This window comes from Callithrix jacchus, chromosome 17, assembly GCF_049354715.1.
Source record: "Callithrix jacchus isolate 240 chromosome 17, calJac240_pri, whole genome shotgun sequence".
In the NCBI taxonomy this organism is placed as follows: domain Eukaryota; kingdom Metazoa; phylum Chordata; class Mammalia; order Primates; family Cebidae; genus Callithrix; species Callithrix jacchus.
Genome location: NC_133518.1, coordinates 46142963 through 46156584, shown reverse-complemented (window position 1 = coordinate 46156584; position 13622 = coordinate 46142963). Strand labels below are relative to the sequence as shown.

Here is a 13622-nt window from a genome sequence, read left to right as displayed (position 1 = left end):
CCATCCTGGTCAACATGGTGAAACCCCGTCTCTACTAAAAATACAAAAATTAGCTGGGCATGGTGGCGCGCACCTGTAGTCTCAGCTACTTAGGAGGCTGAGGCAGGAGATTTGCTTGAACCTAGGAGGCGGAGGTTTCAGTGAGCCGAGATCGCACCATTGCACTCCAGCCTGAGTAACAAGAGTGAAACTCTGTCTCAAAAAAAATAAAAAAATAAATATAAATAAAATCTCGTTTCTTGTCTCTATAATATAGATATATGATATGTAGGCAATATAGCTATATAATATAGATATAAATATTTTTAAGTTCCAGGGTACATGTGCAGGATGTGCAGTTGTTACACAGGTAAATGTGTGCCATGATGATTTACTACACCCATCAACCTATCACCTAGGCATTAAACCCAGCATGCATTACCTATTTTTCCTGATACTCTCCATACCTTGCAAATCACTTGAGGTCAGGAGTTTGAGATCAGCATGCTCAATATGGCAAAACCCTGTCTCGCCAAAACTACAAAAATTAGCCGGGCATTGTGGTGCTTACCTGTAGTACCACCTACTTGGGAGGCTGAGGCAGGAAAATCACTTGAACTCAGAAGACAGAGGCTGCAGTGAGCCAAGATTGTGCCACTGCACTCTAGCCTGCGGGGGAGAACCAGACCCTGTCACAAGAAAAAAAAAGGGAAAAGAAAGGAAGGAGGGAATGAAGGAAGGAAAGAGAAGGGAAGGGAAGGGAAGGGAGGGAGGAAAGGAAGAAAGAGAGGGAGGGAGGGAGGGAGAAAGAAAGAAAAGATTCTTGTCTTCACCTATCTTTACAGGTCCTTGAGTCTTAGCTGTCTCGTGGCTGATAAAATTCAAAACTAGGATAGTAAATAAAATCCCCACAAGTAATAATTTAGTTTGATAAAATTAAACCAAGATAAATGAGCAAGCAGGCACAAATGGTGAATTCCTTAGGACAAACCTCCAAAGGCAAAGACAATTGCCTGAAAGTGAGGCGAATTAGAATTTAAACAAAACACTTTTTAAACACCCCAAAATAATTATTTTTAAATAAAACTTTAAAACCCACAGAGGCTTTAAAAGCTGTCTCCCTCAGCTGGGCATGGTGGTTCACGCCTGTCATCCCAGCACTTTGGGAGGCCGAGGTGGGTGGGATCACCTGAGGTCAGGAGTTGGAGACCAGCCTGGCCAACATGCTGAAACCCTGTCTCTACTAAAAATACAAAAATTAGCCAGGCATGGTGGCAGGCTCTTGTAGTCCCAACTACTCAGGAGGTTGAGGCAGGAGAATCACTTGAACTTGGGAGGGGGAGGATGCAGTGAGCTGAGATCGTACCACTGTACTCCAGCTTGGACGACAAAGCAAGACTCTGTCTCAAAAAAAGAAAAACAAAAAAACCTATCTCCCTCTAAGAGTTTCTAAAATTATCAGTTTTTTAAAAAGAGGACAGGGACTTTTCATTTTCCTGACAAATAGTTTTCCTAACTAGAATGCAAGTTTAATGAAAGTAGGTGAATATTTCTGAAACTTTCAGAATAGAAGATGACCAAACTGGTAAATATAAAGAATGAGTGGGCCAGGTGGCGGCCCAGCACTTTGAGAGGTCAAGGTGGGCAGATCACTTGAGGTCAGGAGTTCCAGACCAGCCTGGCAAAGATGGTGAAACCCCATCTCTACTAAAAATACAAAAAATTAGCCAGGTGTCATGATGGCTCCCTGTAATCCCAGCTACTCAGAGGCTGAGGCAGGAGAACACTTGAACCCAGGAGGAGGAGGTTGCAACCACTGCATTCCAGCCTGGTTGACAGAGCCAGAGTCTGTCTCAAAAAGAGTGACCAAGACAAAAACAAGCAAAACACCTCTGGAAAATATAGGAAAGGATAAGCTAATCAAGGTAGAACAGAGAATAATAGATCCATCTCTGCCCAGATAAAAACCTAGTTAAAATAAATATTTTAGGAAAAAACACCAAAATTAATGAGAAATGAAGCAGTACATATAAACAGAACAATGACAATAGAAGACACAGTAAAGATTATCAAAGATACAAAGATATTGTGCCCAGAGCAATGTTGGAACAATTTATTTCAAATTTACAAGGAAGAAATTTACAAGCTAAGGAACCACATTGTTTGTATTTCCTTTCCAGCTTAGTTCTGGATTAGGTTTCACAATTTCGATGATAATTAAATTGATCAGGAGGGTAGAAAAATATGTAAATCTAATATTTCTGGTTTTAAATATTTTATTTTCCTTCTGTATTGATTTTTTTGAAATAGAACAATGAATGCTTTTTATATTGTTAAATTTAACTTTTACATATTATTTTTAATCTATGCAAATTGTTTTTCTCTGGATCATTTTCCTCCATGTAAAAAAATTTTAATTGAAATATAACTTCCTTAAAGTAACATAAGTAAAATTCTAAGTGCACAGTGTGATGATGCACATAAGACTCCACTCATATCAAGACATAAAATATTTCCAGGTCAGCCATGGTGGCTCATGCCTATAAACTCAGCATTTTAGGAGGCCAAGGCAGGAGAATTGCTTGAGGCCAGGAGTTTGAGAAGAGCCTGGGCAACATAGTGAGACCCCTTTACAAAAAATTAAAAAGAAAACATTAGCCAGGTGTGATGGTGTATGCCTGTGGCCCTAGCTATTTGGGAGGCTGAGGTAGAAGAATCACTTGAGCAAGGGTGGTAAAGACTGCAGTGAGCAGTGACCATGCCACTGCACTCCAACCTGGGTGACAGAGCGAGACCTTGTCTTAAAAAAAAAAAAAAGATGGACCGGGCGCGGTGGCTCAAGCCTGTAATCTCAGCACTTTGGGAGGCTGAGGCAGGTGGATCACGAGGTCGAGAGATCAAGACCATCCTGGTCAACATGGTGAAACCCCGTCTTTACTAAAAATACAAAAAAATCGCTGGGCATGGTGGCGCGTGCCTGTAATCCCAGCTACTCGGGAGGCTGAGGCAGGAGAATTGCCTGAACCCAGGAGGCGGATGTTGCGGTGAGCCGAGATCTCGCCATTGCACTCCAGCCTGGGTAACAAGAGCAAAACTCCATCTCAAAAAAAAAAAAAAAAGATTTACTAAAAAAAGAAAAAAAATTATTAGGGCAATTGACAAAATCTGAATAAGATCTGCAAATCAGATTGAATGATATTAGCATTAATTTCCCAATTTTGATCATTTTCCTAGTGTTATATAAGGGAATTTTTTGTTTTCAGGAAACACACACTGAAATATTGAGGTGTAAATGGGCATCATTTCTGCAACTTATTCTGAAATTATATCTATCTTTACTTCTCGGCTCATACCTGTATTTCAGGGGCTAGAAGCTAAGGAACCACATTGTTTGGATTCCCTTGCCAGCTTAGTTCTGGATTAGGTTTCACAAGTGGGAGGCACTTGTGTGGGATTAGGAGATAGAGGAGAGGTAAAAGCTGTTTCTTTTTTGTCTCTGGTAACTGTGATAGCAGCAGAAAAGCCTGACCTTCTCAGTGGCAGCCAGCTGCTGCTTCAGTGGTGATTAACGTTCTGCAGCTCCTGATCACAAGTAAAATAAACCTTCCCTGTTTGCAACTTTAATTCTTCCAATAACTTGTAATCTTTTTGTTGAAAAAACTTAGAATGGGTTCTGTTTTCCTGTAGGATATGCCAGCCAAGATGTTATTCATGTAAAAGGCAGCAAGCAGATGTTGCCAAGCACTGAAAAGAACTCCAGAGAGACAACACTCATGGACCCTTCCTGAAAGAGAAAAAAAGACGTTATAATGAAATCCAGCCAAATAAGAGGTGAATAAAAATAAGAGTTCAGGAAGGGAGAATTGTGTTTAAAAGATGGATGATTTAAAATGGAGCAGAGTAAAGGGATAAGAAATGTTGCAGGGTAGTTAATATAAGGTAGTTCAGGAAGGCCTTGCTATTAGGGTGACATATTGAGCAGAAATCTTCATGAAATAAGGGAGTGTACTATGGGGTATCTGTGCAATGAGTTTTCAAGTTCGCTTAAAAGTAAAGTGTTAGAAACATCAGGAAAAACATTCATCATTGCGATCTGTATCTTATAATTGAACTAAGTGATTATGGCACCTATTACCACCTGATGGCAGCACTCTACAAGAAAGCTAAGGAGAGACTTAATGCCTGGTGCAGTAAAACTGTAATTAGTAGTTGGTTGGGCGCAGTGGCTCCACGCCTGTAATCCCAGCACTTTGGGAGACCAAGGTGGGCAGATCACAAGGTCAGGAGTTCGAGACCACTGTGACCAACATGGTGAACCCCTATCTCTACTAAAAATACAAAAGCCAGGTGTGGTAGTGGGGGCCTGTAATCCTGGCTACAAAACAAACAACCACAACAATGAAACTGTAATCAGTAGTTGTACAGAAAAGCAAACATCAGAGAAGGCTAGAAGAGTTCTGTGGTGTCTCTAGTTTCTGGTAAGTAATCTATCTAATGATAGGTACTCTACTATCCTTAGTATCTTATGGAGAGATACTTTATGTAAATATCCTGTTTCTCTTAACAATTTTTTAACCCCAAAAAAGATTTTATAGAATACTTACATATATTGTAATAAACTGTTTATTCAACATTTTACCAACTAATATACTATTTCTGAAGGAAAAGAAAATTAAGACATCTCAGATACAGCAGCAACAACAACTAACATTTGTGTAGCACTTTACAATTCACAAAGTACTTTCAACATACATAATCTCATTGAATCCTCACAACAACCCTGTGAGGTAGGTATTTTTGCCAATTTACAAGTGAGGTAACTGAGGCTCAAAGGTTCCAGGACCTTTAAAGAGATCCATAGAAAATAACTGGTAAAGATGGACCATGAAACCAAATCTTTCGACTCCAACTCCCATTTGATGCCAAGTAAATGTTTATTTTTCAATGTAGAATTATATCATACAATATTAAAGATAAGGTCTTACAACTGATCCAACTTTTCAAAAATGGCAGCTTTTATGAGGAAAATTTAATTTGAGTTATAGGAAAACTCATGACTTGTTCAGTTGTTTTTTTTTTTTTTTTTTTTTTTGAGATGGAGTTTCACTGTTGTCATCCAGACTGAAGTGCAATGGCAGGATTTCGGCTCACTGCAACCTCCGCCTCCTGGGTTGAAGCAATTCTCCTGCCTCAGCCTCCTGAGTAGCTGGGATTACAGGCACGCGCCACCATGCCCAGCTAATTTTTGTATTTTTAGTAGAGACGGGTTTTCACCTTGTTGACCAGGATGGTCTCGATCTGTTGACCTCGTAATCCACCCGCCTCGGCCTCCCAAAGTGCTGGGATTATAGACGTGAGCCATCGCGCCCGGCCGACTTGTTCAATTTTAAAGTTAATTTGGCCAATACTGCCATGACTTTAGTCTCTCTCTTTAGGAAGTACTGATAAATTACATAGCTTTCCCTTCGTTTTAGGATGATAGAAAATCCTCTACTGAAGAACACATATGTAAGATCTGTGAGTCTGAACACTAATTCAAAGTCCATCCCTCCTTGACCTACCAGCAAATGCACTAAGAAAAAAAAGTCTGCTCTTCTCTACAGGAGATGGCAACAGAATATAGGTTTTAAGCAGTCACACTGTGCCAGAAATTAGTTTCTTCACAACTCAGAAAAGAGAAGGAAGGCATCATACTAAACCTCTACTGAGCCTCGGGTGCCCCAAACTAACAGCCATATTGCATTTTACATGGTGAAACCCCGTCTCTACTAAAAATACAAAAAATTCGCTGGGCATGGTGGCGCGTGCCTGTAATCCCAGCTACTCAGGAGGCTGAGGCAGGAGAATTGCCTGAACCCAGGAGGCGGAGGTTGCGGTGAGCCGAGATCGCGCCATTGCACTCCAGCCTGGGTAACAAGAGCGAAACTCCGTCTAAAAAAAAAGAACTTACATTGATAAAACCTCAAACACATCTCAGAATAAATTCAAGCTTTTTAGCTTAACATCTGTATCTTTATCAACTTTTTAATGCTGAAGGGCCCATTAAACACTTATGTAATAAAATTCAATGTTCTATGCTAAATGCAGAGAATTTTATAGTCCACAGCATGATTTATAGTTACATTATCACCTTTCTTCTACAATGCTTACATTACTTCACAATTATAATAATTATTAGGCTATTAATACACAGCAGAACACTTCTTCAAATGAAGGTATCTTTTGCTGTATGTAGCAAAGATTGCCTTCCTGCACCAAGTAAAGAAGTGACTCTTGAAATACTGGGTGGAATTTCTTTAACCAACATAGGACCCATGCGTTGGCAGATTTGCAACAGATGATCAGGAGCCACATGCTTATTGGACAAGACCAATTCCTCGTAGCTCCTGTTGTGCTCATTGCCCTCCCAGTCCGACCTCTTTGGCAACAATTGGTACTGCTCCAGCTCCTGCACCAGCACCTGGGCCGCTGTCCGACACGGGCCCGCGGATAGGTACCGGGCGATAAGGCAGTATAGCTCCGACTCGATGAGAGGCACCGGGCGTCGGGCGCACGAGGGCTCCGCCATGGCTGGGCGCGGGGCGGGAGGCGGGAGCGAGCGAGTGAAGTGTGTAGGCCGCACCGAGGCCTGACCAGGCCGGCGTCCCCTCTCCTCAGGCACGCCACCGCCATCTCTCTTAATATTTTCACTACTTAATTGTGGCATCCATTGGTGATTCTTGCTTGAAACAATTATACAGTTGTCAAGTGGTGATTTTTTTTTCTGATACAGAGTCTTGCTCTGTCACCCCAGGTTGAAGTGCAATGGCACGATCTCAGCTCACTGCAACCTCAGTCTCCTGGGCTCAAGTGATTCTCCTGTCTCAGCCCCCAAATAGCTGGAATTGCAGACATGTACCACCACGCCCAGCTAATTTTTGTATTTTTAGTAGAGACAGGGTTTTGTCATGTTGACCAGGCTGGTCTCGAATTCTTGGCCTCAAGTGATCCACCCATCTTGACCTCCAAAAGTGTCAGGATTACAGGCGTGAGCTACTGCACCCAGCCTGATTTTCTAATTCTATCATTTCTTCTGACATTTGTTAAGTTAGAATTCTACCATAGCAGTAATTCAGTTTTTAAATGAGCATTTTCTTCTTCTTCTTCTTTTTTTTTTGAGACGGAGTTTCGCTGTTGTTACCCAGACTGGAGTACAATGGCATGATCTCGGCTCACCGCAACCTCCGCCTTCCGGTTTCAAGCAATTCTCCTGCCTCAGCCTCCCGAGTAGCTGGGACTACAGGCACGCACCACCATGCCCAGCTAATTTTTGTATTTTTAGTAGAGACAGGGTTTCACCTCATTGACCAAGATGGTCTCGATCTCGTGACCTCGTGATCCACCCACCTCGGCCTCCCAAAATTCTGGGATTATAGGCATGAGCCACCGTGCCTGGCCTGAGCATTTTCTTTTTTACCGTGGTTTCTAATTTTAAAACTCTGTAAACATCTCACTATTTCTACTTTAGGTATATACATATTTATTTTCCTTTCTTTTTATTTTTTATTTTGAGATATGGTTTCACTCTGTCACCCAGGCTGGATTGCAGTGGCATGATTTCAGCTCACTACAACCTCTGCCTTCCGATCTCAATCCACCCTCCCACATAGGCCTCCCAAGTAGTTGGGACCACAAGCTCAAGGCACCATGTCCAGCTAATTTTTGTGTGTTTTTGTTGTTGTTGTTGCATGTTTTTTGTTTTTAGGTAGCAATGGGATTTTGCCACCTTCCCCAGGCTGGTCTTGAACTCCTTAGCTCAAGTGATCTGTCATCCTGGCCTCCCAAAGTGCTGAGACTATAGACATGAGCCACTGGGCCCAGCCAGGCATATACATTTCTCATGTTCTGTGGACCTGATGAATTATTGATGCATTATTTCCCACTGCAGAGCCCTGTGGCCTTTCCTTTATAGGCTGGTTGTTTAGGTGAACATTCAGTGTAGTCTCATCTGGGAAAGTCCTGTCGAGTCCCATAGGACTGTAAGAGTTCTGGAAAGAACTTTGGAACCAGAGAAACCTGTACCCAAATAATTGATTCAGCCTCTTCCTTTCCAAGCAACTTTAAGCAAATTATTGAACCTCTCACAATCTCACTTTTTTTTATTTTCAGACAGAGTCTTGTTCTGTCGCCCACGCTGCAGTGCAGTGGTGCGATCTCAGCTCACTGCAACCCCTGCTTCTGGGTTCAAGCAATTCTTCTGTCTCAGCCTCCCGAGTAGCTGTGATTACAGGCACGTGCCACTGTGCGCCGCTAATTTTTGTATTTTTATATCAATGGGGTTTCACCATATTGGTCAGGTGTGACCTGACCTCACGTGATCCAGCCGCCTCGGCCTCCCAATAGTGCTGGGATCACAGGCATGAGCCAATGGGGCCAGCCTCACGGTCTCGCTTTTATTCCTGTCTGCTGAGGGCAAGAACCATGTCTTTATTCCACTTCAAAAGTCTAGTGCTGTGCATTCACAAGACAACCTGTAGTTAGTGTCTGTTGAACTGCACTGTATCTCAATGCCATTGTTAGTCCATTTTCTCTTTTTATTTATTTAAAGTATTTCATCTGTTTTCCAGTATTTTTAAAGATTCTTCTAAATTCCTTTTGGGACCATTCAGGTTTTGGGTTATACCTATCTTCCTAACTTTAAACTTTCCTATTTTCGTATAGATATATTTCCCTCTGGCTTTGTTTCTCATTCTGGGCAGTTCCACATAGATATTTATAAAGATATTTCAGATTTCTTTCCGGCTGCTTCTTGTTTTCATTTCAATTTTTTCTTCATTAAACTTACACTTTGTTGTCATTATTTTTTTCCCGAAATTAATACTGCTCTAAGAGCCATGGAAGGACAAGGAGAAGTTTCATTTCTGTTTGCAGAGTAGTCAGCATGAATGTTTTCCTCTCTTCACCCCAGTGCCAAATTTAACTGTTTTTTGTTGTTGTTCTTTTTTGTTTTGTTTTGTTTTCTTTTTCCTACAACCTCCACCTCCCAGGTTCAAACAATTTTCCTGTTTCAGCCTCCTGAATAGCTGGGACTACAGGTGCATGCCACCACGCTGGGCTAATTTTTGTATTTTTCGTAGAGATGGGGTTTCACCATATTGAGCAGGCTGGTCTTGAACTCCTGACCTCAGGTTATCCACCCGCCTCAGCCTCCCAAAGTGTTGTGATTATAGGCATGAGTCACCACACCCAGCCTTAACTTTTGTTGTCATTACTTGAAGGCTGAATCAAAAATTTCTTTATCGAGCCCCGCGCGGTGGCTCACGCCTGTAATCCCAGCACTTTGGGAGGCCAAGGTGGGTGGATCACGAGGTCAAGAGATTGAGACCATCCTGGTCAACATGGTGAAACCCCATCTCTACTAAAAATACAAAAACTCAGCTGGGCACGGTGGCCCGTGCCTGTAATCCCAGCTACTCAGGAGGCTGAGGCAGGAGAATTGCCTGAACCCAGGAGGTGGAGGTTGCGGTGAGCCGAGATCGTGCCATTGCACTCCAGCCTGGGTAACAAGAGTGAAACTCTGTCTCAAAGAAAAAAAAAATTTCTTTTATCCTCCAATTTCTACTCATTACTTAAATTTGAAGAGTCTACCTAAAGTTATTTATCAGTAAAAGTAGAACTGGGAGCAAGATTCCTGATCTCCAAGGTTAGGAGTTGACTAGTCATTGCTTTCTTTCTGTAAAATGTCCATGTCAGTCTGCTGGATATAAAACAGGAAAGCCTGGGTAACAGAGGTAGGTGTGGGATGTCTGGAGTCACATTCCTAGCTCCTCCCTGCTCTGATTTCAGCCACAGCAGTAGTGACAGTTCTGTGCAGGCTCAGATTTATGCTGCCTATATCTCACCCTAAAAGGAAACCTACAGACTCTGCTTTTTTTTTTTTGAGATGGAGTTTTTCTTTTGTTGCCCAGTCTAGAGTGCAATGGCACAATCTCGGCTCACTGCAACCTCTGACTCCCAAATTCAAGCAATTCTCCTGCCTCAGTCTCCCAAGTAGCTGGGATTTCAGGCTTGTGCCACCACGCTGGCTAATTTTTTTTTTTTTTTTTGTACTTTTAGCAGAGACGGGGTTTCACCATGCAGGCTGGTCTCAAACTCCTGACCTCAGGTAATTCACATGCCTAGGCCTCCCAAAGTACTGGTATTACAGGTGTGAGCCACTGTGCCTGGCCAACCCTGCTTTTTTATATCAGGTTAAGGAAGCCCGTTCCGTTCTGTGCACAAATATAATCCAGAAGGGTAGAAAGTTAACAGCTCTAGGGAAATCCTCAACCAATACAGGATGGTAGTGGTGAATGAATGCCGAAGCTTCAAGATGGATAATCCAGAGAGGTATTCTGTATGTTTTTCAGAGGTGCTTGAGGAATAAACAGTGGCCTCAATAATGGACAATTATATTGAACATTTCTTCTTTCTTTTCTCACTCTCCCTGACCTATCAATTTTGTTCCCCAAAAGCACTTCCCAATAAAATACCTGCACCCAAATCTTTGTCCCAGGCTCAAACTAAGCCAAAAATTCATTCAACAAATATAAGTGACTGTGGAGGCACTGAGATAGAAAACCTAGAAGATAAAATTCCTAGTGCCTGTCCTGAAGTGTATAGTGAGACAAACAAGGAAACAACAAAACCACTCTACAATTGAAGTATGAAGGCATTGGGGGAAGGGTCATCTAACCCATGCCTGAGGGAGGCAATTCCTGGAGGACATACTGCTTGAGCTAATGGACAGAGTGTGAATCAAATACAGTTATAATGACTCTATATGCTACGTATTAGGGTTATGCTCTGCCCCATTGCAGTATACAGTACATGATGTGATTTTAGGTGGTCCATGGATGGAAATTTAAACTTTTTGTAATTAATGTGTACTGGAAGAAAAATAAGGAGCACAACAAACTTGATTTCAGAGTATTATGGTTTAGGATAAAGCCAGAATTTTTTAATGAGTTGCAATAGGCTTTAAATAAAAATACTGAATGAATAATAATACCTAGGTGCAGATTGGCAAAGATTTTGTAGGTGGTGTGCAGATTACCCAAGTTTCGGAAATAGTATTATAGCAGAAGGAGTGCCTACCTAAAATAAAATTCCTGGCTTCCAGGAACTCAACGGTTTGTTAAGGAACACAGACCCATAAGCAGGGATGATAAATACTACACTAAATTTGGAAACCACGTACAGGAGGAAGACAGGAAAACAGTGAGGAGCAAAGTGAAGGAGAGGCTACCAGCTACAAGACCAGTTGGAAAGCTATTTCTCTAGTCCAGGGGAGAGGTTACAACAACCTGAATTAGGGTGCGGCTATGGAAGGAACATTGCAACCATACTCTGAAAACCTTACTGGTTGCAAGCAGTACGAAGGTAAAACCTGTCCAACCAAGTCAAGGGCAGTGCTGCACACACACGCCATGGAGCAGGACAGCTGACTTAATCAACTATAATTAGATAATACTTTTATTTGGCTTCGGTTATCAGATAATTTTTGGTGTGAAATATTCGGATATTTGCCCCACTTTCCCCACTTGACTCAGAAGCTGGAGAAGCGCTGACACATTGTATAACGCTTCCTATGTTCTAGGCTTTTTCTGAGCGCTTTACGTTTATTGACTCCTCTATCCTCATTAACCTTTATTTTACAAATGAAGAAACTCGAACAGAAGGTTAGATAACTTGCCCAGGGTAAGGCAGCTAAGTGAAGTAGCTAGGAAGAAGCCGATCATTCTGGCTATTCTTAACACTACAGCAGAATAAACGCGGCCGGCACACAACGCTAAGGCAAGTCCCACTTCTGCATTGCATAGTTAAAAATCACTCTTAATGGTAGGCAAAAGACCTGGTTCTGGGATCGCAATTTCCCCACCTATGAAATGGAGATAACGACGCCGGGAGTTTGGTGCAGAATGAGATAATGAACATGAAAGTGAACTTCAAACTATGTATGTGGCTCCATGTACTGCTTTTTCCGAATATGCATACGCGAACCCACCAACTACAATTTATCAGTCGGTAGAGCTTGTAGCGCCAGAACGAGACTCCGCCTCTGGAGCCCCGCCCACCGCGAGCTGCAGGTGGGGCCGACAGATCTTCTTTGCGCATGCGGAACCGCTGCCCGCTCCCACCTCTAACCCAAGCTCAGAGTAGCTGCTGTTTCTGAGAGAACGATTCGTAGGACGGCCTCTGACGCGGTTCCCTTTTGCTCTTCTTTCTGCGGGCCTTTCCGGTACTTGAGCGGTGTCCAGAGCAAGGCTCGTTCTCGTCGTTCTGACTGCCTTTCGGGAGAGGTGCCTGTCGTTGGCCAAGAGTTGGCTGTCGAAAGTGCCGGCCCCCACGCCGGCGCCGGCAGCAGCCGGGTGGGAAGGCTCAAGATGGCGTGCCTGTTGGAGACCCCAATCCGCATGAGCGTCCTTTCGGTGAGTGACCCGCCGCGGCCGCCCGCCCGCCCTCCAGGGAGCCCCATCCCGGTGTCCACCATTCTCCCAAGCGTGGTGTGCCTCCTGGGCACCACCCCCTGGAGTGGCCCCCGGCTCAGTCTTGGGCCAGGGTGTGAGTGAGGGTGGACAGGCGGGATAGACGGGCAGAGGGGACCCCGGCGGAGTCAAAGACGTTTCCAACTCCGGGAGCTCCTGCCGGTGCGGGTTCTCAGGGTGGCGTCTTGCAGACGGGGTGGTTGGGCTTACAGACAACTGGCCGGGCAGCGCGGCTTGGACTTTGCCAAGCGTTTCACTGAGCCTTCCTTTTAGTGATGCAGCTTCCCGGGGGCCGAGCGCTCCGCCTTGTGAAGCGCCGGGCTTGCAGCCGGCCTGGGAACGAGCGCCCACTCAGCTCTCTGGGGCTTTGGCAAGAAGAGGTGCAGGCTCCTTGGCCCCCATTTCCTCAGAGCTGCCAGGCCAGATATATGTGGCTTCTATCGCGTCCCAGCACCTGGGCACCGGCTGAAGCTGTTTGCTTTTTGGCAATGGTGATTTCGTATCAGCTGCAACTCTTGCTAGTGTATGTGGTTATTTAAGCCCCTTTTCTCCGCTCTGCTCAGAGGTCGCGGCTCTGGGTCAAAGGAACTGTATGTTCCCTGTGCCTGGTATTCCTTTTTTCTTTAAGGGGAGTCAAACATTGAAGGGGGGAAAAAGGGGTGAGATTTCCCCATTGTTGAAAGAAGGGAACGTGTTGACATGCCAGGAAGTAAAACCTGTTTTTTTTTTTTTAAGTTTTGTTTTGTTTTGTTTTTTTTAAAAAAAGACGACTTTCACCTTTCACTATGTTGCTCTTGAACCAGGACCAGGAATGAAAGTTACTGGGAGATAACTTCGAAGGATTTTGCAACAAATTCGAGCTGTCCGACTCTGAGAATGGTCAGTTTACCAATGGTTCATTTGCTATTGTTGGAAACAAGCAGGCAAATACTGATTGACCATCTTTTAGACTTATGGAAGCCAGTCTGATACTGAGAGGGTAGTTGGATTATAAATGACTTGTCGGGTTCCTAGAGTCTTGTAACTACAACTGGTTTCTTTTCTCTTCCTTGAGTTGTCCCACAAACAAACTCACCTATCTGAAAGCACCTAGGACATTGGCTTATGATTCAGGGTTAGAGCAGCGTGGTAGACCTC

At 43.5% G+C, this 13622-nt stretch overlaps 1 protein-coding gene and 1 pseudogene across 12 annotated transcripts in view; one reads left to right on the top strand and one right to left on the bottom strand.

Annotated features, from left to right (window-relative positions):
• Positions 1-6084: 6084 nt before the first annotated feature.
• LOC100393487 (bromodomain and WD repeat-containing protein 1 pseudogene) lies at positions 6085-6737 on the bottom strand (annotated as a pseudogene).
• Positions 6738-12356: 5619 nt separating this feature from the next.
• The window catches only part of ARMC8 (armadillo repeat containing 8), a 110944-nt gene continuing 109678 nt past the window's right edge, over positions 12357-13622 (top strand). For 6 of the 12 annotated variants that reach the window (XM_078354136.1, XM_035277919.3, XM_078354133.1 and 3 more), the window contains exons 1-2: positions 12357-12428; positions 13289-13364. Coding sequence is in view for 6 of the 12 variants with exons in the window: in XM_078354133.1 (XP_078210259.1) it covers positions 13362-13364 (3 nt within the window). In the remaining 6 variants the exon portion in view is untranslated. The remainder of the gene's footprint in view (positions 12429-13288; positions 13365-13622) is intronic. The other 6 variants (XM_078354137.1, XM_035277920.3, XM_035277921.3 and 3 more) reach the window with 1 other exon arrangement.